Here is a 22,265-nt window from a genome sequence, read left to right as displayed (position 1 = left end):
CTGCAGCCTCTAGCCTGGGTATTTACTTGCATTTCCCCTGTGCGTTTTCTTTGGCTCTGTGGTCCCCATGGTTTTATTGGCAGAGACCACAATTAATTATCCTTTGTGTCAGGAGAGAAGTCAGGGGAGGGTGTTTTCCAACTGCTGACTTCTTCGGACTGAAGATACCCAGGGTTTCAGAGATGCTGAGATGGAGATGGGGTGATGGTGGAGGCAGCAGCCACTCTGCAGCTCCCAAAGCTTTAAGCTTTGAGCAGCATCTGCTGTGTGAAGGCCAGGCACACCCAGGCAGAATTTCATTAGTGGCCCGCAGAGGGGTAAGTGACGCAGTAGCCCAGTTTTCTGATCAGACTCTAGTTCCCTAGAGAGACCTCAGGATGAGGCAAGGGCCAACATTGCATTTTCCAGGATCAGGATACGGGAGTCCACATCCCACCTGTAGTGCAGGAGAGCTGAGACCAGCAAGTGCAAGACTGCAGGAACCAAAAGAAGCAAAAGGGTTGGTACAGAAACAGGGAATGGAGTTCCCGGGAAGGGAATGGCTGGATTACTGGAGAAGGAATTTTAGGGCATTTGAGGGAAAAGGAAAAAGCAGTTGAACAAGAATCTGCTCTGAGCACCCTCCACTGTCTGCGTTCATGCTCAGTCATCACTTGTGTCTGACTGCAGTCCCATGCACTGTAGCCCACGAGGTTCCTCTGTCCTTGGAATTCTCCAGGCAAGAGTTCTGGAGTGGGTTGCCATTTTCTCCTCCAGTGGACCTTCCTGACCAAGGACGGAACCCGCATCTCCTGCATTGGCAGGTGGATTCTTTACCACTGAACCACCTGGGAGCCCCCTTCCATTGTCTAGGGGGATCTTAGCTGGCCAAACCCAGGAAATGGAACTTTCTAAAAGTTCCATTAGTTTAAAGTAGGGAAAAAGTTGGCTTACAAAGCAGGATCTATACTGTATGTTTTCTACCATGTGATAAAACAATACAAAACAAAATCCTGTACATAGAGAAGTGTGCTCCAATGTTAGTATGGTTGGGTTTGGGAAGTAGAGAAATACTACTATGTTTTCCTACTTTTCTTTATCTTTTCATAAAAGTATGCATAGCTATTGTAAAGCAATAATAAGAGATAATAATTTCACAAATTAGAGATGTTTCTCTGAAAATCAATGTTCTCTGTAAATTGCTACATTCGAAGAAAGACCATGCTCTGTGTTGCTGAATAAAATACAGTTAATTGGGACAGGCTTATACTAAAAAAAAAAAAAATTCTTTGTTGATCTGAAATTTAAATTTAACAGGCGTCCTGTAATTTTATTTGCTAAATTTGGCAACCGTGGGGACAATGGCTAGCTGCTGTCTTAAGCAATTAAGTGTAGTTAGAATAAATAGTGTATAGTTGTTAAATTAGCTTACTTTTCTCCTAATAGCCATATCAATTTGTTTACACTGAAAAGAACAGGATTTTCACTTGAGGGAGGAAGGGAAGTCGGGGGTAGTGATGAAGTAGCCCCATTGCTGGGGCTGTTGCTGCCAAGGTGGCTTTCAGGGTGGCCTGAACTGGTGCCGCAGGTGAGAGAGAAGGGGCTGCAGGAGCTGGAAGTGGGGACGTAGAAGAGAGGGACAGGGTACCAGCCTCACCTCCTACTCTTTACCATTTTGCCTCGAGTGACTCACACAGTAAAGAATCCACCTGCAATGCAGGAGATGTGGGTTCAATCGATCCCTGGGTCAGGAAGATCCCCTGGAGAAGGGAATGGCTAACCCACTCTGGTATTCTTTCCTGGAGAATTCCATGAACAGAGGAGCCTGGAAGACTACAGTCCATGGGGGTCGCAAAGGGTCGGACACAACTGAGTGACTAGCACAGGCTAATACCAGAGAGTCTAGGAGAAAAATGCTGCAATAATAGGGCAACTGTCTATGTGGATAAACACTGAGGCACACCATAGTGAACTGTAGAAAATCAAAATATATCCTTGGTGTGACAGAATAGGAAAAAGCATTCCAGGATTGTCCTTCAGAAAATCATGTTTTCTTATGTCCATTTGCTGTCTCTTCAGGAATTTGAAAATGACATCTCTGACTTTAATCAGAGAGTAGAAGACCTTGACAGGAGGCTGGGGACTGTCTTTATTCAGGCCTTCGATGACGCCCCTGGCTTGGAGCATGCCTTCAAGGTTTGTACGGGAAGGGGAGCTACCCCTCCTTTCTCACCAGTGCTGCACTCTCCCTGCCCTCTCAGACAGGGATAAGCATACACTTCCAACTGTTTTGTTCCTGCAGAGAGGAATTGTTGCTGTTGGTCTAGTAGAAGCAGTACTGTGTGTGTCCCAGGGCTAGGGAGCCTGGAGCCTGCAAAACTGGGCTTCTCAAGTTGACAGCTCAGGCTTTTCTGCAAACTTGATGGTATAAAAATACCTTGTAATTGAATTTCTTCTGGATTGCTGTCTTTGGGCCTTACCTGTACCCTGGGTGCCTATTAAAAGTGAAGAAGCCTGCTGTGGTCACCAGGGCTGTTTTGATGGCTGCTATCAGGTCAGTTCAGGCTGGAGCAAACCACTGAAGCATGAGTAACTAGAATAAGATGATGTGGACCCTTGCCCTAGGTTGCCCAGATCAGATGGTGCAGGGCTGTGCAGGAGGAAGTTCAGGATGATGAGTAGATAAATGACTACAGAAATGAGCAGTCTAGGTCCTGAGACCTGAAAGCTTAGGGAGACAGAGCAGGGCTTCCATAAACTATGAAGAAACTTACTCTGTAAAGTCTGAAGGATTAGAACCAGGACTAATCAGGTTACCAGGAGGCAGAGTTTGGCTCAAAAGAAGAAACAGATCTCTGCTAATGCTATTTAAAGATGGAATAAACTTCCTTGAGAGGTAGTTAAGTTTTTAGGCGCTGAACATGTCCAAACATAGACTGGATAACTGATGGGACAATCGCAGAAGAGGCTTAAACCCAGGATAGTGAGTCCATGATGTTCTAGAACACTGGATACAAGTATATTTATTTCACTCAAGAATATACATATGTATTACATACCTGCTACTCCATAACTCACATAGGAAGCATTTTAGAATTTCTCCAACTATTTAATTTCAAGAGAAGGGCTTATATGAAATAATAATAATAATATTTGCCATTATGTCATAATCATTACTCCCATGGACTTCCCGTGTAGTGTTAGTGGTAAAGAACCCGCCTGCCAATGCAGGAGATATAAGAGACACAGGTCCAATCCCTGGGTCAGGAAGATACCATGGAGGAGGGCATGGCAACCCATTCCAATATTCTTGCCTGGAGAATCCCATGGACGGAGGAGCCTGGCGGGCTACAGTCCATAGTGTCGCAGAGAGTTGCACATGACTGAAGTGACTTAGCGCTAATTGGGATGTTACCAATTCAGGTAACTGGTGATTCTGGAACCCCATTTCTACCTTGAGGATGTCCAGCCCCATCTCTTTGGTAAATCCCTGTGCACCGCGAATTTCAAGATGTCTTCAAGGGTCTCACATATACTCTCAAGTTGCTCTGTCTTTGACATCGTCTTTGTCTACAGTCTCCCTTAAAAAACGTCCTCTGCCCAGGAAGGTGCTTTCGGGATCTTATTATTGCTGTCCTGATGATCCCCACCATGACAGCATTTCTGTTTATGCCAAGGGCATGTTTCTCTGGGTTCCCAAAACTCCAGTCCTTGCCCATCGTGATGGAGCAAGATTCTGGGCAGAAACAGAGAAAAGCCTTTCCAACTTTGCACACCCTTTACTACCAGGTCCTGAAGCAGCATTGCTCACACCCTGAGTCTCAAAGGACCCTCACAGGAGCAGACCCTTTTTCTTTGGGCTCTGACACCTCTTCTCAACAAACTCCCCCCCAGCCTATGGACCTTGTAGGAGAACTGTAACCATTCAGTCCCTTCTGCCTGCTTGGTTTTTCTCTTTGGAGCCATCTCACCAACAAGAAACCAAAGCCCTTCCTTCCTCATTTAGCCCAAACAAGAGCTCCTGTGTTCATAGCTTCAGGCAAAGAAGTGCCTTTTCAGGTTGTGTAGGGACTGAGAGATCCCCTGAGTCCAGATACCCCGTTACTGCTGTAAGACCATCCGACCACTAGGTGTGCCTCAGTGGATGTGACCCGAAGCAGTATGTCAGGGTCAGAGAATCCGAGCTGGACGGTGCAGGCTGGCTGCAGTGGTCCCTCAGCCCACCCCTCCCAACAGGATGTTTGAGCCAGAACTTGGTGAAAACCACTTGCTTATGCCTCCGTGGAGGGAGAGCTCTTTTCTGCTGTCTCCTGGGATCTGGGTGATTTGGGGTTGGAAAACAGGGTGGTCCCAGAAGTCATGTATTGTTGTATCCTAAACACAACTGAACTCATCCACTTTTCCCTGACCTTGTCTCAGGGCAGCATCACAATCAGAGAAACAGTCTAGCAACCAGGAGAAGACGAAAAGCACTTCAGCATTTTGATCCCGTTGTTCCCACCAAGGGGGCAGGGCAGTCATGATGCACAGAAAACATCTTCAGAGGGTCCTCGAAACCACTGCCTTCTGGGGGCAACTGCTCTCTGAAACTCTTTTCTTGCCCCTACTCTCAAATTTTAGCCCTCCTGATTCTCCCCAACAGCCAGCCCACTTAGCTTCTTGTTTCTTCTCCATCATCACCCTCCATCTCTGCATCGGGTCTTTATGATGTATGTCAGCTTACTCTTTCTGATACCTCTCATTTTCTCTTTGTGTTACCCTCTACACAACTTCTCACAACACGAGAGGAGGGTCCAGTAGGTCATTCAGCACACAGGGATCCCTCCTTCAGAAACAAAGGTGAGATGGACAGGCTATGAATATCTGCCAATTCTGTTTTTTTTTTTTCTTCTGCTGATTCTTAATTGTCCATCCATGACCCTCTTACCTTGGAGGACAGACGTATGAAGGAAAAAACTGGGCTAGAGGATTAATGTAACGATGGAAAGGTGGGGTCTGTGACATTTCCTCATCTTCCTCTGCCTCTTTTGCAGCTGCTGGACATGGCAGGAAGCCTCCTGGAGAGACCAGTGGTAGCATGGGATGCCTCTGAAAGATACCTTGTGCTCATCCACATGTTCAGCGAGGATCTGGACGCTGTGAGGCTGATCCACAGTCAGCATGTCCAGGAGGAGGCAGAGCATGGTAAGCTTGCTTCCAGGAGACTTGGATGGGGGCGTCTATTAGCAGAAAGGGCGCAGGTCCTCTGGTTACACGTCTGCTGTGGCTCTAGGACATTCTCCAAAAGCACAATCTTCTTGCTTGAAGATCCAGACCATCTTGTGCGATAGTTGAGTTCACTGAACTGTGCATTTCCCCGTGTCTGGGGAAGGTTTGGCAGATTTCACCCAGACCGGTGAAGTCCTGACTGCTGCCTCTGGTCAATGGAAACCTCAGCGTAATGTATAAGCTGAACCTTGATCCATACCGCCACACTGATTAATCTTCAACATACCTCAATTCCACAGTAGATTTGCACATGTTTGAGAAAAGGTTCTCATCCCTTTCAGTGCCATACCAACCATGCTTTCGGAGGGAGGAGCCATTAGGAGTCTGACAGTGGGCAGTTACACACCGAGGTGTGGCATCTCTGCTGTTATTGCAATTCTTAGATGCCCTGCCTTGTCTGTTTGAAAGTCAACCAGTTCAGTTCAGCTTTGCAAACATTTCTTAAGGCCATGCTGTATGCAAGGTCCATTTGTGGGCACTGCATGCAGAGGCCGACCAGGATAAGGGAGAGAACAATTAATCCTAAAAGGTGGTTCTTCAAGGAACACAATTGGCATAAATGGAGTTATAAAGAACTATAGCAAGGGACTTGCCTGGCAATGCAGTGGTTAAAACTGTGTCCTTCCACTGCAGGGGACATGAGTTCAATCTCAGGTGTGGGAACTAAGATCCCACGTGCCAAGGGGCACAGCCAAAAAAAGAAAAAGAAAAACAACAAGAAAAAAAGATAAGGTAGCAAAACAGGATGAATTGGGCTGCGAGGTGGGAGGAGAGTTAATGGAGATGGGGGCCTTGTGCTGGACCCTGAAAGATGGGGAGATGGACAGCCAGAGAGAAGAGGCCATGCCTTGACTAGTTGGACCTGCCCATAACCAAACGAGGCGTATACAGGGAGATCATGTCAGCCATTGAGCTTGGGATCAGGTCGTGAAGTTCTCTGAACACCCTATTAGGGAATCCAGAATTCATTATTCAGGCAATGGGAAATTTTCAAAAGTTTTAAGTGCTGGAGTAACAGGACCACTCTATCTATAAACAGGTTTCACAGTAAGGTCATTAAGGATGGAGTTCCCTGAGGAAGTCATCCAGAAATTCTGTTGGCCTCAGCTTTACATGGACCTTGCATACATGGGGCTATCCCCAGAACGTTTGGGACCATCCCTAATGTGTATGGGACCACCTCCATGATACAGGGGTTGTTCGTGAGCAGAGCAGGGCTCAGGGCGAGAGCCACGCTTCAGTCTGCTGTGCCCTGTTCCCAGGGTTCTCCTCCGTGCACAAGAACATGCCCACTGTGGCCGGGGGCCTCCGCTGGGCACAGGAGCTGAGGCAGCGCATCCAGGGTCCCTTCGACAACTTTAGAAGCATGACACACCCGTGAGTACCCCATTCTTGAAACGCAGGTTCATTTCACACTTCCGCTGTCTCTCTGATTTTCGAGCATCATTTCGACTCACTTCCTTGAGGCACAAAGATCATCTTCTTTTCTTTCCATTTCCAACAATCAGCCAGTGTCTTAGTCCATTAAGAAATACCATAGATTGGGTGGGGGGGAGCTTATAAATATCAGCAATCTCACTTTCTCAGTTCTGAAGGCTGGGGAGTCCATGGTCCAGGTCCCAGCAGATTTGGTGTCTGTTCAGGGGGACCTGCTTCCTGACTCACAGATGGCCATCTTCCCACTGTGTCCTCAGACTTGGCAGGAGGGACTCAAAAGCTGTCTGAATTCTCCTCATACAGGCACTCATCCCATTTGTGAGGGATTTACCCTGTGACCTAATCTCCTCCCAAAGGCCTCCTTTAGGCTTCAACATGTGAACGTGGGGAGGACACAAACATTTAGTTCATAGCAGCCAGGTAGCTACTGGCCAAGGGCTTCCCTGGTGGGTCAGTGATAAAGAATCCACCTGCAGCACAGGAGATGTGGGTTCAATCCTGGGTCAGGAGGATTGCGTGGAGAAGGAAATGACAACCCACTCCTGTATTCTTGACTGGGAAGTCCCATGGACAGAGGAGCCTGGCAGGCTACAGTCCATGGGGTCACAAAGAGTCAGACAGGACTTAGCGACTAAATGACAATAAACAAACCAGGCTGGGGTCTGAAGGGGGCCTCCACCACACCATCTAATGCCAAGGAGAAACAATGCAATGTGAGAAATCTCTCAACTGTTGGAAAGAAGCTGAAAGCCCGGAGGTCCCTGTAGATTCTACTTCAATTCATGGTGAGGAGTCAAAACCACTTTCAGTAGCCAGTTCATAAATATATTACAGAGTATACACACAAATGTGAGTTCATGATCAAAACAAATGGGAATTTTGTCTCACAAGCGTGAGACACCCAGCTTTAGAACCAGCAAGTATTCCTCTTTTTTTCAAACTCAATACTAGTCAAGCCATCCAGGGTCACATCTGCCTGTAGGTCACATCTGCCCACTGGGAGATCCATCTACTTCATCTTCACTGTCTGAGGGAGTGCTTCATTTTGCAGACGGAGACACTGAGGCAGAATAGAAATGAGGTGACCTGCCTGGAGTCCAGAAAGAACAAAGGCAGAAATGGAACAGGCATCTGGGACTCAGGGGTCCTTGCCCAGAGCTCTCCCCGGGGGCTCCCTCAGCCACAGGGAGCTTGATCCAGAGTCCAGCTGAGCCCTCATCTTCTCCAATATGCTCCCCATTTGGAGGTGGGAGGGAGAAGATATGAGAATGGCCAGGGAGGGTGGCAGGGCTTTGTCTGGGAATGTGTCCTGCGGGAGCTGTCCTGGTCTAGTTCCCTGGGGCAGACTCCAAGGCGTGTGTGCAGGAGTTAACAGGGATGCTTTAGGGACCAGTGCCTGGGGCAGGGTGTCAGGGGGATACGAGGAGAGGCGGGAACCAGGCAGAGGAGGAGTTGAGCTGTAGCACAGCTGCATGCAGGCCTCAGCCTGCCCAGTGGGGAAGTCTGACCCTGTACGGTTGCCTGGCCTTTGTCCCCCTACATCAGCTGGTCATTGGAAGTGGCTGTGGGGTGTGAGGGGGTGTGGCCTTGGGAGAGGAGGCAGTTCTGTCTGGTCGGCTGAGACTGTTCCCAAAGAGGGAGGTGTCATCAGCACCCGGAATTCTTGGTGAAGGGAGATTGGGGGTGGTGGGTGGTCCCCATGAGGGCATCTGAGTGGCACCGCACCATATCCTCCATGCCTCCCATGAAAATACCCACTTATTTTAATCATGAACTCACATTTGTGTATCTGCTCTATCATATGTTTATGAACTCATTTGTCAAGTCTTCACCATGAAGTAAAGCAGAATCTACAGGGAGTTTGATGCACTTATTTCTGTGGCTTCTCTAGCCTGCTAGGGGAGTCACAGGGGCTGAGGTGTGAGAAGCCACTCTTGCCTCTAAACTTGTTCCTTTTATTTTTTTAAATTGGTGGCTTTACACTGCTGTGTCAGATTCTGCTGAATAGCACAGTGAATCAGCTATGGATATCCATATATCCCCCTTTAAAAAAAAATTGTCTTTCCCATTTCCCTACAGAGCACTGAGTAAGGTTCCCTGTGCTACACAGTAGGTTCTCATAAGTTATCTATTTTATACACAGTATCAATAGTGTATGTATGTCAATCCCAACTTCCCAACTCATCACACCACCACCCCCGCCCCCTTGGTATCCATACATTTGTTCTCTATATCTGTGTCTCTATTTCTGCTTTGCAAATAAGATTATCTTTACTATTTTTCTAGATTGTGCATATGTGCATTAATATTCAATATTTTTCTCTTCCTGACTTCATTCACTCTGGGTGATAGTCTGTAGGTCCATCCACATCTCTGCAAATGACTCCATTTCATTCCTTTTTATGGCTGAGTAATATTCCATTGTGTTTTTGTACTACATCTTCTTCATCTGTTCTGTTGATGGACATTTAAGTTTCTTCCACATCCTGGCTATTGTAAATAGTGTTGCAATAAACAATGGGGTGAATATATCTTTTTTTGAATTATGGTTTTCTCTGGGTATATGCCCAGTAGTGGGATTGCTGGGTCATATGTAGCTTCATTCTTTTTCAGGTAGAAACTGAGATCTGGGGTCAGGAGACTTGTGGAAACCCCAGGGCTAGTGAGGGGAGGGCTGGTCTGAACCCACCCCCTGGTCCTCGCTGCCCTGCAGACACCTCTGCTCCTTCACCAGGAAAGGGAATCGAGTGACTGGGAAAAAAGCCAGGAAATCCAGTGCTTTCTCTGCAGGCATGAAGGCATTTATCGAAGCTCAGGGGAGCTTGTGAAGAAATCCTGTGTTGGCTTAAAGAGCAAATGGGTTTTAAAGAATCTTTGCAATAAGCTGCCTCGTTTTGCCAGCAGAACAAACAAGATCCTCCAACACAGTTCGTGTGAAGGTTTCTGAAAATTACAGACTCTTCAGCTTTCCTAGGAGCTGGACTCTCTTTTTGTGTTGTAAACAAGCGTCAGAACCAGGGAGCAGGTGTGGGTAATAGCACCTCTGTGGTCCTCAGTGGACCTGGAGAAGCTTCTGAGCATGTGTCTGCCCACGTGAGCATATGAGTGTATGCACGTGTGTGTCTGTGTGCATGTATGTGCGTGGTGTGTGCTCAAGTTTGGGGATGCAAGAGGTGGGAGGGGCCCTCATAGAACATGGCAGGGCTTCCCTGGTGGCCAGTGGTAAAGAATCTGCCTGCCAATGTAGGAGACACGGGTTCGATACCTTGTCCAGGAAGATCCCACATGCCTCAGAGCAGCTAAAGCCCTTGCACCACATCTACTGAGCCTGTGGCCTAGAGCCTGCGAGCCACAGCTACTGAAGCCCACGCGCCCTAGAGTCTGTGCTCTGCAACAGGAGAAGCCACTGCAAGGAGAAGCCTGTGTGCCGCAACTAGAGAAAGCCCATGCGAAGCAACGAAGATCCAGTGCAACCGAAAATAAATAAGTTAATAAAATAAAGAACTCACAAATCACCTCCGCTCACCACCACCCCCCCAAAAAAAACCATGGCAATGAGTAATGAGCAGAATTTCCCATTACATGTCCTAGATGGATTTCAGAGAAGAGAAAATAAGTATATATTCAGTTATGTGTATAACAGTGCTTAAATATGTGGGGATGTGTATATAAATAGTTGTTTTATATATGCATTGTTATATGATATACATGTATATAATGTTATATAGTTTTTGTTATAATGTATAATGTTATATACAATTTTGTTCTTAAATTCAGGAAACTGCAGCACCTAGAATTTTTCTTTCGTGTCTCAATCTCCCGTTAAGTTCTTGAAGGACTTCATTTTCCCGGGGCACGACTGACTGGCCAGGGCGAGGGGGCTGGTGGATCCCTGGAGGAGAGGGGCAGTCCTGTCACCTGACCGGCTGCCTGTATTGGGGGAAGCACACCTGCCCTCTAGTGGCCAATGGAGGATGTTCAGGAGGAAAAGCGGCAGGCTCATTCAGGGGCCTTTGCCTTGGGAAACTGGACCGGAAGGTAGTCAATCTCTACTTTACAGGCTGGCTGCAGTTGGTCACTCAGATCATTATTTCAACTTCTAACTCGATGTCATTTTTTTCTCCCTCTTTTGTACGGGTAGTTGCATGGAATCTGCCGAAGCAACGCGTATGATACAAAAATACGAAGACACGCTTTCATTGCTGGAAAAGTAAGCCGCTTCTGCGGTTGGATCTTTTTGTAAACTGAAGCCCCCTCCCAACACCCGTACCCCTCTTCGCCCCGCCCCCCGCCCCGCTCTACCATGCCCCGTGCATTCCCGAGTGTGTCCATGTTCCCCAGCAGCGGCGAAGCGTCACTCCGTGTTTTATGTTATAATCGCAATACCTGTGAATACAGTGCTTCTGGGTCGCAAACACCAGGTCTCCGGGGGGACGCGGCTCTAGTCTAAAAACAGCTGCTTTTCCAGTGTAGTTTTGAGGGGAGTGAGTTTCCTAACTCGGCAGAATTAGAGGTGCAGTGCTCCCCGTGTCACCCCGAGATCAGGGTCCCAGGAAATCAGTCGCTGCTCGCTAAGCAGAAGGTGCCAGTTGGCACCGCACGAAGAGACAGTAGGTTAGAAAAAAATACTGCCCAAGTCCTTTTATGGAGAAAGTACAAGAAAGAAGCTTTTACATGGGCTCACAATTGTCTGGTCTCTTGAGGGGACAGGGTCCAGATACAGCCCATGTCTTGCTGCTTCTCTCTGATACTGGCTCGTCTCCTGCTTCAGGAGAAGAGGGCTGCAGACATGACAATTATAATTATAGTTGTGGTCACACTTAGCATCGTGGAGACGCATTAGCTGGGCCATCCCCACCTACCAGGCCACCCACGTTCTGTCCCTTCGACTTCCTGAATTCTAGCTTCCAGTCTGCCCCCTCCTCTGTGTCCCCACCCCCTACATCTTCAGCAGAGACCAGAGCATCTTGGGCCTGAGCTGCTGCAGCAGCTGCTCCGAGCCTCCCTGCTCTGAACCTCTGTCCCTCAGCGCCCGCGTCATCATCGCATCCCCTGTCCCCACACCCCGTGTCCCCACACGCCCCCATCTGGGAAGCCTCTCAGTACCTCCATCATCTCCTTAATGTGAAATGAGAAGTGCTCCCTGGGGACGTCCCTGGTGGTCCAGTGGCTGGGACTCCACACTCCCAATGCAGGGAGCCCCAGTCCCATCCCTAGTCAGGAAACTAGATCCCCCATGCCAAAACCAAGAGTTCATATGCCTCAACTAAAGATCCTGCATGCCACAGCTAAGACTGGGTGCAGCCCAATAAATGTTTAACAAGAAGGCAGAAGTGCTCGCTGATGTAGCCTCCCTCTCCAGTCCTGGCCCTCACCCCCTCCTCCCTCTGACCTACCATCTACTCACTGTCCCCAGCACGCGGCGCACAGCCTGCTGCTCCTGCTGTGAACACTCACTCCCCCATCGCTGCCCAGCCACCATTCATCCTCTGAGACTCAGCAGACCGTCACTTCGGCCCCTCCTGTGTGAGGCCCTCCCCGGCATCCTCTTTATCACCCCTACCCACTCACCTTCTTCTGCCACTTGAAGCCTGCTGCCCTGTACACTCCCTGTGTCCTCCACTGACCTGGGGTGGTAGCACTAGCTACATTTGTCGTGGGGTATTTATTCATCACTTCATCTCCCAAGCCTAATACATTAGTGGTGTGAAATGACTGAATAGTGCATGTCCATGAGCTATGTGAAGATTAGTATCGGAGGAAACCTTACTCAATAACTTCTTCCAACGTTTCCTAAGTCTGATGGCCACTTCCCTTATCCCCCCAAGGTCACATGGAGCCTCTCTTTCCACTCTCCCATGATTTAAGTTATGCCACCTTTAGAAACAAGGGGTTACATGTAGAAGCTGCCGTGCCTGGCGGAGTCAATGACTCTGACTTCATAATGTACTCAGATGTTTTACAAATTAGCATCTTCAATTCCTGAGACATACGTCTTAAAAGATAGATATAGAGAGTTGGCGTCCCTGGTGGTTCAGTGGTAAAGAATCCTCCTGCCAATGCAGGAAACGCTGGAGATGCAGGTTTGATCCCTGCGCCAGGAAGATATCCTGGAGAAGGGCATGGCAACCCACTCCAGTATTCTTGCCTGGAGAATTCCATGGACAAAGGAACCTGGTGGGCTATAGTCCATGGGGTCACGAAAGAGTAGGACATGGCTTAATGACTAAACAGCAATGATAGAGATGCTATTTTATATATACATCTATCTATGTAGATATATCTTCAGTTAATCATTGCCAGATGTTGGGAAGCTGGGAGGGTGTGTATGAGGTGCCCGTTGTCTCTGATCTCACAGGTATGAAACAAGACTTTATGGGGACTGGTGTCAAACAGTAGCAGAGAAGTCCCAGTACAACCTTTCACGGCCACTTCTGAGACGTGACCCGGAGACAAAGCAGATCACTGTCAACTTTAGTCCACAGGTAAGTCGATGGAAGGAACTTCCTTTTGGTCTCTAAGAGTTGCATTTTTGACTCTGTTGATTTCAAAGGCCAGCAGGCTTTTTATAAGAATATGCAAAAGGTGGTCCAAAGAACTTGCACCCTGGATTTCATTTTTGGGGGGAGTGAATCCTAGGGTATAGTGTTTTCTTAAGATGTCTACTCTTCATGTTTTCCTCCAGGGTCCCCCAGTGAATTTGCTCTGATGTCACACAACAGAAAGTACTGCAAAATACCACTGATCTTTTGGTATCAGAGTCAACTGGGCCCACCTTATCTTTTATTCTGTGGGTGTACATTTGAAACGACCCTCTCTACTGCCATATTATATAAACAGTCCACACTTTTATTCATTTTTTTTCATTTTTTACATTTAAAATTTTAATATCTATCTTGAGCTTATTTCAGTATAAACTAGGAGGCTGAGGTCATTTCCCGGCTAAAGGATGAGCCTTTGTCTCAGTTTTGTCAGGACAGCAATGAGAGCTGGCCCAGAACTACTGGAAGGAGAACTGGGAGCCCAGGAGTCTTGATATGGAGGTGGGGCTGGGGATGAGGGGAAGCTGGCTAGCTCTGTATTTTGTCATCTGTCCTTATATGTATCAATCCTCAATCAACTCCGAGATAACACAATAAATTAGCAAGGGATGAAGAATGGGATGTCTGGAAACCCCGCCAGAGGCCTCTGTCTTTTGCACGGGACCACATCAGCTTGGCTTTTCCCTTCTGCACTTCCCACTAAACTCAATGCCTCCCCTCAAGAAGTTCAGAGAGGCCTGTGTGACATCTATTTCCTGACCCCCTAGTATATTAAGCCTTTAGAATAAGGCTTCCCTGGTGGCTCAGATGGTCAAGAATCCACCTGCAATGTGGGAGACCCAAGTTTGATCTCTGGGTCAGGAAGATCCCCTGGAGTAGGAAATGGCAAACCCACTCCAGTATTCTTCCCTGGAGAATTCCATGGACAGAAGAGCCTGGTGGGCTACAGTCCGTGGGGTTGCAAAAGAGTCAGACATGACTGAGCAGCTCTCGCTTTCACTTTAGTATATTAAAGCACAAAGCATGCCAGGAAAGAATTACAGAAACTAAGGGATATTTCCAGTAATTGTATTTCACAACTAAAGTTGTAAAACACGCACCTCTTCTCAACTCTGCCAGTGTCTGTGACCTTGTGGGGAGGAGGAAGATGGTCTTCATGCATGTGGGTGATCCTAATCCTTCCCCTGACCATCCCCCAGCCCCCAACCCCCGCCACAGAGCATGGCTCCGAAACCAGGGACCAACTGTTCTCATCATGGAAAGTGATAGTCACTCAGTTGAGTCCGACTCTTTGCAACCCATGGGACTATAGCCCACCAGGCTCCTCTGTCCATGGGATTCTCCAGGCAAGAATACTGAAGTGGGTTGCCATGCCCTTCTCCAGGAGATCTTCCTGACTCAAGCATCAAACCCAGTTCTCGTGCATTGCAGGCAGATTCTTTACTGTTGGAGCCACCGTGGAAGCCCCTGTTTTCATCATCCACATGCCCAAAAGCATCAAGCTAGAGCCCTCCTTGGCTATCTCTGGCGTCTTCTTTCTCAGGTTTTCCTCTTCTTACTCTTTGTGATTTACAGATTCGGTAAGTCTTAGTGCTTCCTGACCATCTTCCTTTTGCCTAATACTCAATTTTCCCTTGCAGAGAAGATTTAAGGAACTAGTAGAAGTAAAAAACAGACCCAGAGGCCCTCTGGGGTTTCCTGGTCCTGACCTATGTTGCTGCTATTCAATACCACTGAACTGCAGGAAATCATGTCGACTCTTTCCTCCAGCTGGTCTCCGTGCTGAAAGAAATGAGTTATCTTCAACCCCAGCAAATGACGCACATCCCTGAGACAGCAGCAGCCATGTTCTCCTCCAGAGAGTTCTACCGGCAGCTCGTGGCTAATTTGGAGTTGACGGCAACTTGGTACAACAAGGTTATGAAAACTCTGCTTGAGGTGGAATTTCCATTAGTTCAGGAAGAGCTGCAAGATATCGATCTTTGCCTGAGAGCTGCAGAGGAGACTCTGAACTGGAAGACAGAAGGTAATAGGCCTCCACCAGGAGTCTGGGGAAAAGGCTGAGAGTCAAGATTCTAATAAAGTTGGTAGAACCTCAGTTTACTCCCTGGTTAACCTGATTCGGGTTTGAAGCATGGCTCCATGCTCTCGGATATGCATCCGAAGCAGAGAGGACATGGAGGAATGGTGTCCCTCTTCTGCCTCCTCTGTGTGGCTAGGAGGTTTGGACATCTTTGCTACCACAGTCTGGGGAGTTTGCATGAACTCACCCGTAGTCTCCAGCATATACCAGGCACTCCATGGAGGAGGAATTACAATGTATTAGGTGGCACAGTGATAAAGAATCAGCCTGCCAATGCAGGAGATGCATGACATGTGGGTTTGATCTCTGGGTCAGGAAGACTCCCCTGGAGAAGAAAATGGCAACCTACTCCAGTATTCTTGGGAAAATCCTGGGAAATCCCAGGGACAGAGGAACCTGCCGGGCTACAGTCCATGGAGTCACAAAAGAGTCGGACTTGACTGAGCGACTGAGTGCAACAAAGTACACATCATTGTAACCCTCTCTCTCTCTCTTTTTCTTTTCCAAGTAGTAGAATTCTGGGTGATTTATTTTTTTCTTCTTTCTACTTGCATTACTTTTTCTTAGAAAGTGAAAGTGAAAGTCACTCAATCGTGTCCGACTCTTCGCAACCTCATGGAATTCTCCAGGCCAGAATACTGGAGTGGGTAGCCTTTCCCTTCTCAAGGGGATCTTCCCAACCCAAGGATCGAACCCAGGTCTCCCACATTGCAGGCAGATTCTTTGCCAACTGAGCCACAAGGAAAGCCCAAGGGAAGACTTTTTCTTAACTGGACCATAAGTATCTTAAATAAGGGAACTATGCCCTTACTTTTCTTATATCCTCCAGTTCAATTCCATAAACTTTCATTGACTGATTAATACATGCAGGGTTCCATGTGCAGGACTGTGGGGGAGACTATGATCTGTGAGTTTTAGGGGAACACCACCCCCACCCTCAAAGAACATGTAACCAGGGTTAGCGTCAGGGGTGGCTTAATGATATTAGCTAGGATGGGAAAAGCTCTGATGATAACAAACTAGCCTGTTCAGAAAAGTCTTATAAAACCCACAAGTATGAAATCCCTATCTTTCAGAGCAATCACACCTTTTGCTCTGCCACTATAAGCTATTTCAATTAATGCTGTTTCTTTTGGGGAGCAGGTATTTGGGATTATGTCATTCAGATCACCAATAGTATTCATGATCTCGAACAAAGAATTCAGAAAACTAAAGACAATGTGGAAGAGATTCAGAGCATCATGAAAACATGGATGTCACCAATGTTTAAGAGAAAAGATGGGAAAAAGGAATGCCTTCTCTCTATGGATGATCAGCATGATCGAGTGGAAAAATATTACTGTCACATCAAAGAATCTGGCCTGAAGATCCATGCCCTTGTGCAGGTAATAACCCGCCTCTCAGGCACACATCCCACCAGTCCAGGAAGAGTGCCAAGGAGAGTGTCTGGGTGCTAGAAGTGATTTGGGAATTAGAACAACCAATAGGTGCTGTGTCTTCTGCAGTCATTTATAGAGGTTAAAACTGATAGCAAAAGAGCTAAAACTAATGGATGGAGAGAGTGCCAAGTCACATTCTGGTATCAGTGTGCCAATGTTAAAACTATCTTAATAGTGACACCACTTAGTTGCCACATACCTTAACGTCACACACAAAACCCCAACAGGTAGAAGGAGATGCCAAGTGCAGAATCCTAAATTATCTACTGCACTAACCACCCCGAACTCATCCCCACAACATAGTGCGGCCCTCCAGCATCGTCTTCATGACCTAGGCCTACTGAGCCTGGAGAGACACAAGATGCATGCGATAAAGAGAAGGAAAAACGCAGAGCACTGCTCTTCCCCGGTGGCTCAGAGGTGAAGAACCCAGCTGCCAATGCAGGAGACAGAGGTTCCATCCCTGGGTCAGGAAGAGCCCCTGGAGGAGGAAATAGCAACCCACTCCAGTGTTCGTGCCTGGGAAATCCCTTGGACCGAGGAGCCTGGTGGGCTACAGTCCATGGGGTCGCAAAAGAGTCGGACATGACTTGGCAACTGAGCGTGCATGCCCTTCATGCAGTAAGGCTCTGCCCTGCATTGTGAGCAGGGAATCCTTGTGTCTTATCACCCAAAATGGACAAAGGAAAAGAGCTGTAAGTCATAAATGGCCACCAGCTCCACTCAGTCCTGCTGAGGCCGTGGGGCAGTTTTCATGCACAGTCAGTAGTGAATCAATCAAATGTTGTACTTTTGACCTTTTAAATTTTCTTTATCTGTTTTCTAGTTTACTAATCTATTCTTTATCATTTCTTTCTTTCTAGTCGATTTGGGACTACTTGCTCAATCCTTCTTTTCTAGCCTATGAGGGTAGAAACTTAAGCATATTGATTCCAAGCCTGTCTTCCTTTCTAATACAAACATTTGACGATATAAATTTCCCTCATACTACTTCTTCAGTTGCATTCCCCAAATTTGTTCTGCCTCATTCTCATTTCAATTTTAAACTGTTTCTCTTGTGATTTGTTCTTTAACTCAGTGGTCACTTAGGAGTATATTGTTTAATTTCCATGTATTTGGAACTTCCCTGGATAGGTTAGGCTTCCCAGGTGGTTCAGTGGTAAAGAATTGGCCTGCAATGCAGGAGATGCAGGTTTGATCCCTGGGTCAGGAATATCCCCTGGAGAATGAAATGGCAACCCGCTCCAGTATTCTTGCCTGGGAAATCCTATGGACAGAGGAAGCTGGTGGGCTACAGTCCATAGGGGTCTTGAAGAGTCAGAGACAATTCAGCGATTAAATCACCTCCACCACCTGGGTTCAGTTCACGTCACTGAGCGACTGCTCAGTCTTGTCTCACTCTTTGCGACCCCATGGACTGCAGCACGCTGGGCTTCCCTGTCTATCACCAACTCTCGGAGCTTACTCAAACTCATATCCATTGAGTCGGTAGTGCCATCCAACCATCTCATTCTCTGTGTCCCCTTCTTCTCCTGCCTTCAATCTTTCCCAGCATCAGGGTCTTTTCAAATGAGTCAGTTCTTTGCATCAGGTGACCAAATTATTGGAGTTTCAGCTTCGGCATTAGTCCTTCCAATGAATATTCAGAACTGATCTCCTTTAGGATGGACTGGTTGGATCTCCTTGCAATCCAAGGGACTCTGAAGAGTCTTCTCCAACACCACAGTTCAAAAGCATCGATTCTTCTGCGCTCAGCTTTCTTTATAGTCCAACTCTCACATCCATTGACCACTGGAAAAATCATAGCCTTGACTAGATGGACCTTTGTCGGCAAAGTAACGTCTCTGCTTTTTAATATGCTGTCTAGGTTGGAAGTGATTTTGGAGCCCCCAAAAATAAAGTCTCTCACTGTTTTCTTTGTTTCCCCATCTATTTGCCATGAAGTGATGGGACCAGATGCCATGATCTTAGTTTTCTGAATGTTGAGTTTCAAGCTAACTTTTTCACTCTCCTCTTTCACTTTCATCAAGAGGCTCTTTAGTTCTTCACTTTTTGCCACAAGTGTGGGTCATCTGCATATCTGAGGTTATTGATATTTCTCCCGGCAATCTTGATTCCAGCTTGTGCTTCATCCAGTGCAGCATTTCTCATGATGTACTGTGCATATAAGTTAAATAAGCACGGTGACAATATACAGCCTTGACGTACTCCTTTCCCAATTTGGAACCAGTCTGTTGTTCCATGGCCAGTTTTAACTGTAGCTTCTTGACCTGCATACAGATTTCTCAGGAGGCAGGTCAGGTGGTCTGTTATTCCCATCTGTTTAGAATTTTCCACAGTTTGTTGTGATCCACACAGTCAAAGCCTTTTGGCATAGTCAATAAAGCAGAAGTCGATGTTTTTCTAGAACTCTTTCTCTTTTTCAATGATCCAGTGGATGTTGGCAATTTGATCTCTGGTTCCTCTGCCTTTTCTAAATCCAGTTTGAACATCTGGAAGTTCACAGTTCACATACTGTTGTAGCCTGGCTTAGAGAATTTTGAGCATTACTTTGCTCAAAGTAAGCTACCACCTGGGTAGCTTAATGAAATTGATACTGTGTAATTCCATTGTGGGCAGAGGAAATAAACAGCACACATGGGAACGTGGCAACAATTCAAACTGCCCAGCCATCTTTTGTAGTGTTGCTGTATATATGCATGTGTGTGTATAAGATATACCCCACAATAGAATATTATGATTTTGTTTTAAACTGTTAAATTTCAGTTATTAGGAATTAATCAATTCTTGTTTTATGATTTAGACTATAGTCTATCTTGGGCTTCCCTGATGGCTCAGACAGTGAAAAGTCTACCTGCAATGCGGGAGACCGAGGTTTGATCCCTGGGTTGGGAAGATCCCTTGGAGAAGGGAATTGCTACCCACTCCAGTATTCTTACCTGGAGAATTCTTTGGACAGAGGACTCTGGCAGGCTTCAGTCCATGGGGTCACAGAGAGTCAGACAACTGAAAAAGTAACACTTTCACTTTTCTGCATGGCCTATCTTACTGGGTGTTCCTTATGCAATTGACAATATGTTTATTCTTTAAATGTTGGGTGTAGTGTTCTATAAACTATCAGCTAGTTCAAAGTGGTCGATAGTATTGTTCAGATCATCTGTGTGACTCCTCAGTTTTTTTCTCTGTTTGTTCTGCCAATTACTAAAGGTAGAATGAATAATGAATGGGCAAAGAGTCAGACATGACTGAAGTGACCTATCACAGCACACAGTACACGTGGGAACCTGGCATCAATTCAAGCTGCCCAGCCATCTTTTGTAGTGTTGCTGTGTATGTGCATGTGTGTGTATAAGATATACCCCACAATAGAATATTATGATTTTGTGTTTTAAAAACTTTTGGGGGAAAATCTTTATAGTGTTTTGTATTTACCCACATAGTCACCATTTCCAGGCTTGTTTTCCACTTCTGCAGAATTGAGTTAACATCTATGGTCATTTCTCTTTGGCTCAAAGAACTTCCTTTAGTATTTCTTGCAGTTCAGCTATGCTGATGACATGATCTCTCAGTTTTTGTTTATCTTAAAGTGTCCTTCTTTCACCTTTGTTTTTCAAGAAGAGTTTCACTGAATATAATATTCTGTGTAGACAGTTCTATTTTCCTTTCGGAAGTCATTTCATAATCTTCTATCCTTCAAGCTTTATGAGGAGAAGTCCGCAAAATGTATATCTTTGTCCCTTTATATATAATATATTGCTTTTCTCAGGTTACTTTCAATAGATTCTAAATGGATTTTTTTTAATAAATTCTTTGTGTTTTTTTTCATTTAACCATGATGTGCAGAAATAAGTTTTCTTTGTATTCAGGCTGCTTGAAGTTTGTGATATTTTTATCTGTTTTTCACCAAGTTTGATGAGTTTTTAATCAAATTATAACATTCTCATCTACTAATTCCAACATATATTTTATTTTCTGAGTCTTTTTTAATGTGAAAGAAGTTTATTTTTTTCTCATAAAATAAGTCTAAGAAATAAACATCCCAAGATTGGTATACCAGTTATTTTCTAAGTCTGTTTTTACTGATTATTTTCTCTCTTGGTTAAATGTCACATTTTCCTGCTTCTCAGCATATCTAGTAATTTTTTATTATGTTCTAGACATGTTGGATGCCATTTTGTAATCTGGGTATTTTATTTCCCTTAAAGAATTGGTGGTTTTGTTTCAGTACGCAGTTATCTCACTAGTGGTCAGCTTGATCCTGTTGCAGCCTTATTTTAAGCTTCCTTGGGGAGAATCTAAAGAAGCCTTACTCTAGAATAGAGCTCTAATCCTAAAGCATTGCATTTCTGGGGTCTCAACTGAAGTCCTGGGTTATCTGTTATCTTTTCATTATTTCTGATAAAACACTAACATTTTCCAGCACTATATGACCTTCACAAACCCATTCAACTTAGAGTCTCCAGTAACTGTTCTCTGCCTAGCCTTGCAGAATCTTGCCCTAAATACATACAGCTTAATGCTCAGTCAGAGACCCAAGAGGACTCAGCAGCCTCAGCAAATCCCAATTTCTGTCTTTTTCTGTCCAGCAGGAAGGGTGCTCTAATTGATGTCCACTTCTCTATGCCATGCTTTGGAAAGTGCCTCCAGGTAGAAAGTCAGGTGGTTATGAGGCTCACCTTGAATTTTCCTTTCTCTTAGAGATCATATCCCAATACTGTTATCCAGTTACCCAAATAATTATTTCTTGTATCCAGTTCTATAGTTGTTTGTAGCAGAAGGGAAAGTCTGATCTCATTCTTCTGTCTTAGCTAGTATCAGAAACTTGAGCTATTTCTTCCCGGTTTATAGAAAAGTCCAACATGTTTGCTCCTTGTACCATAGTAGACTTGATGTAGGAAGGTACAGTTAGCCATCTTGATATGGTGACAGTAGAAAAGATATAGAACAGCTCTACAAGGCAGTTATAACAACTACGAGTTTTTAGCTGTAGAAGCAAACAGACGTGAGCATGTTAGTCAGACCTCAGAACAAGCCTGCATTCTCACTGTACTGTCATTTGCAGATGATGGACTCCCACTAAATCTTTAAACTTCTTAGGAAGCAATGGGGTAGGTAATGCATTTTAGAAAATTTTAGAGTTTTGACATTTAAAAGCAGAAAAATGAGATTTACAATCTGGCAGTGTTTCCTAAAGGGGTAAGTGTGAGTCACCTAGAAAATTTACTTTTGCAAAGTGGTAGCCACTTTCTTTGAAGATATAAGATAAATGGAAAGTTACCGTAAAAAAGGCTGAATGATGAAAATGATGGTGAGTAAATGGGACACCTAGCCTTGCCATACTGCCAGGTCGGAGACTGTACCATGTAAAAAGAAGGAGAGAGAGCCTGTGTGTGTGTTTCTGTGTGTGCATTTTCCAAGTCACTCAGTATGATAAAAGTTTTTACTTAAATGCCAACAATACTCTCCAACTCATTTCTCTTTCTATTTATTTTATTGAAGTATGATTGATTTACAATG

The 22,265-nt window shown here is 45.7% G+C and overlaps 1 protein-coding gene across 1 annotated transcript in view; it reads left to right on the top strand.

The window, feature by feature from the left end:
* The window catches only part of DNAH9 (dynein axonemal heavy chain 9), a 288,583-nt gene that overhangs the window by 31,352 nt on the left and 234,966 nt on the right, over positions 1–22,265 (top strand). Inside the window, exons 8-14 of the mRNA XM_055576493.1 lie at positions 2,059–2,175; positions 5,013–5,163; positions 6,510–6,624; positions 10,826–10,894; positions 13,043–13,169; positions 14,997–15,252; positions 16,453–16,694. Coding sequence (XP_055432468.1) covers positions 2,059–2,175; positions 5,013–5,163; positions 6,510–6,624; positions 10,826–10,894; positions 13,043–13,169; positions 14,997–15,252; positions 16,453–16,694 — 1,077 coding nt within the window. The remainder of the gene's footprint in view (positions 1–2,058; positions 2,176–5,012; positions 5,164–6,509; positions 6,625–10,825; positions 10,895–13,042; positions 13,170–14,996; positions 15,253–16,452; positions 16,695–22,265) is intronic.

The sequence above is a fragment of the Bubalus kerabau genome, chromosome 4 (assembly GCF_029407905.1).
Source record: "Bubalus kerabau isolate K-KA32 ecotype Philippines breed swamp buffalo chromosome 4, PCC_UOA_SB_1v2, whole genome shotgun sequence".
In the NCBI taxonomy this organism is placed as follows: domain Eukaryota; kingdom Metazoa; phylum Chordata; class Mammalia; order Artiodactyla; family Bovidae; genus Bubalus; species Bubalus kerabau.
This window is presented reverse-complemented; position numbering and strand designations above follow the sequence as displayed.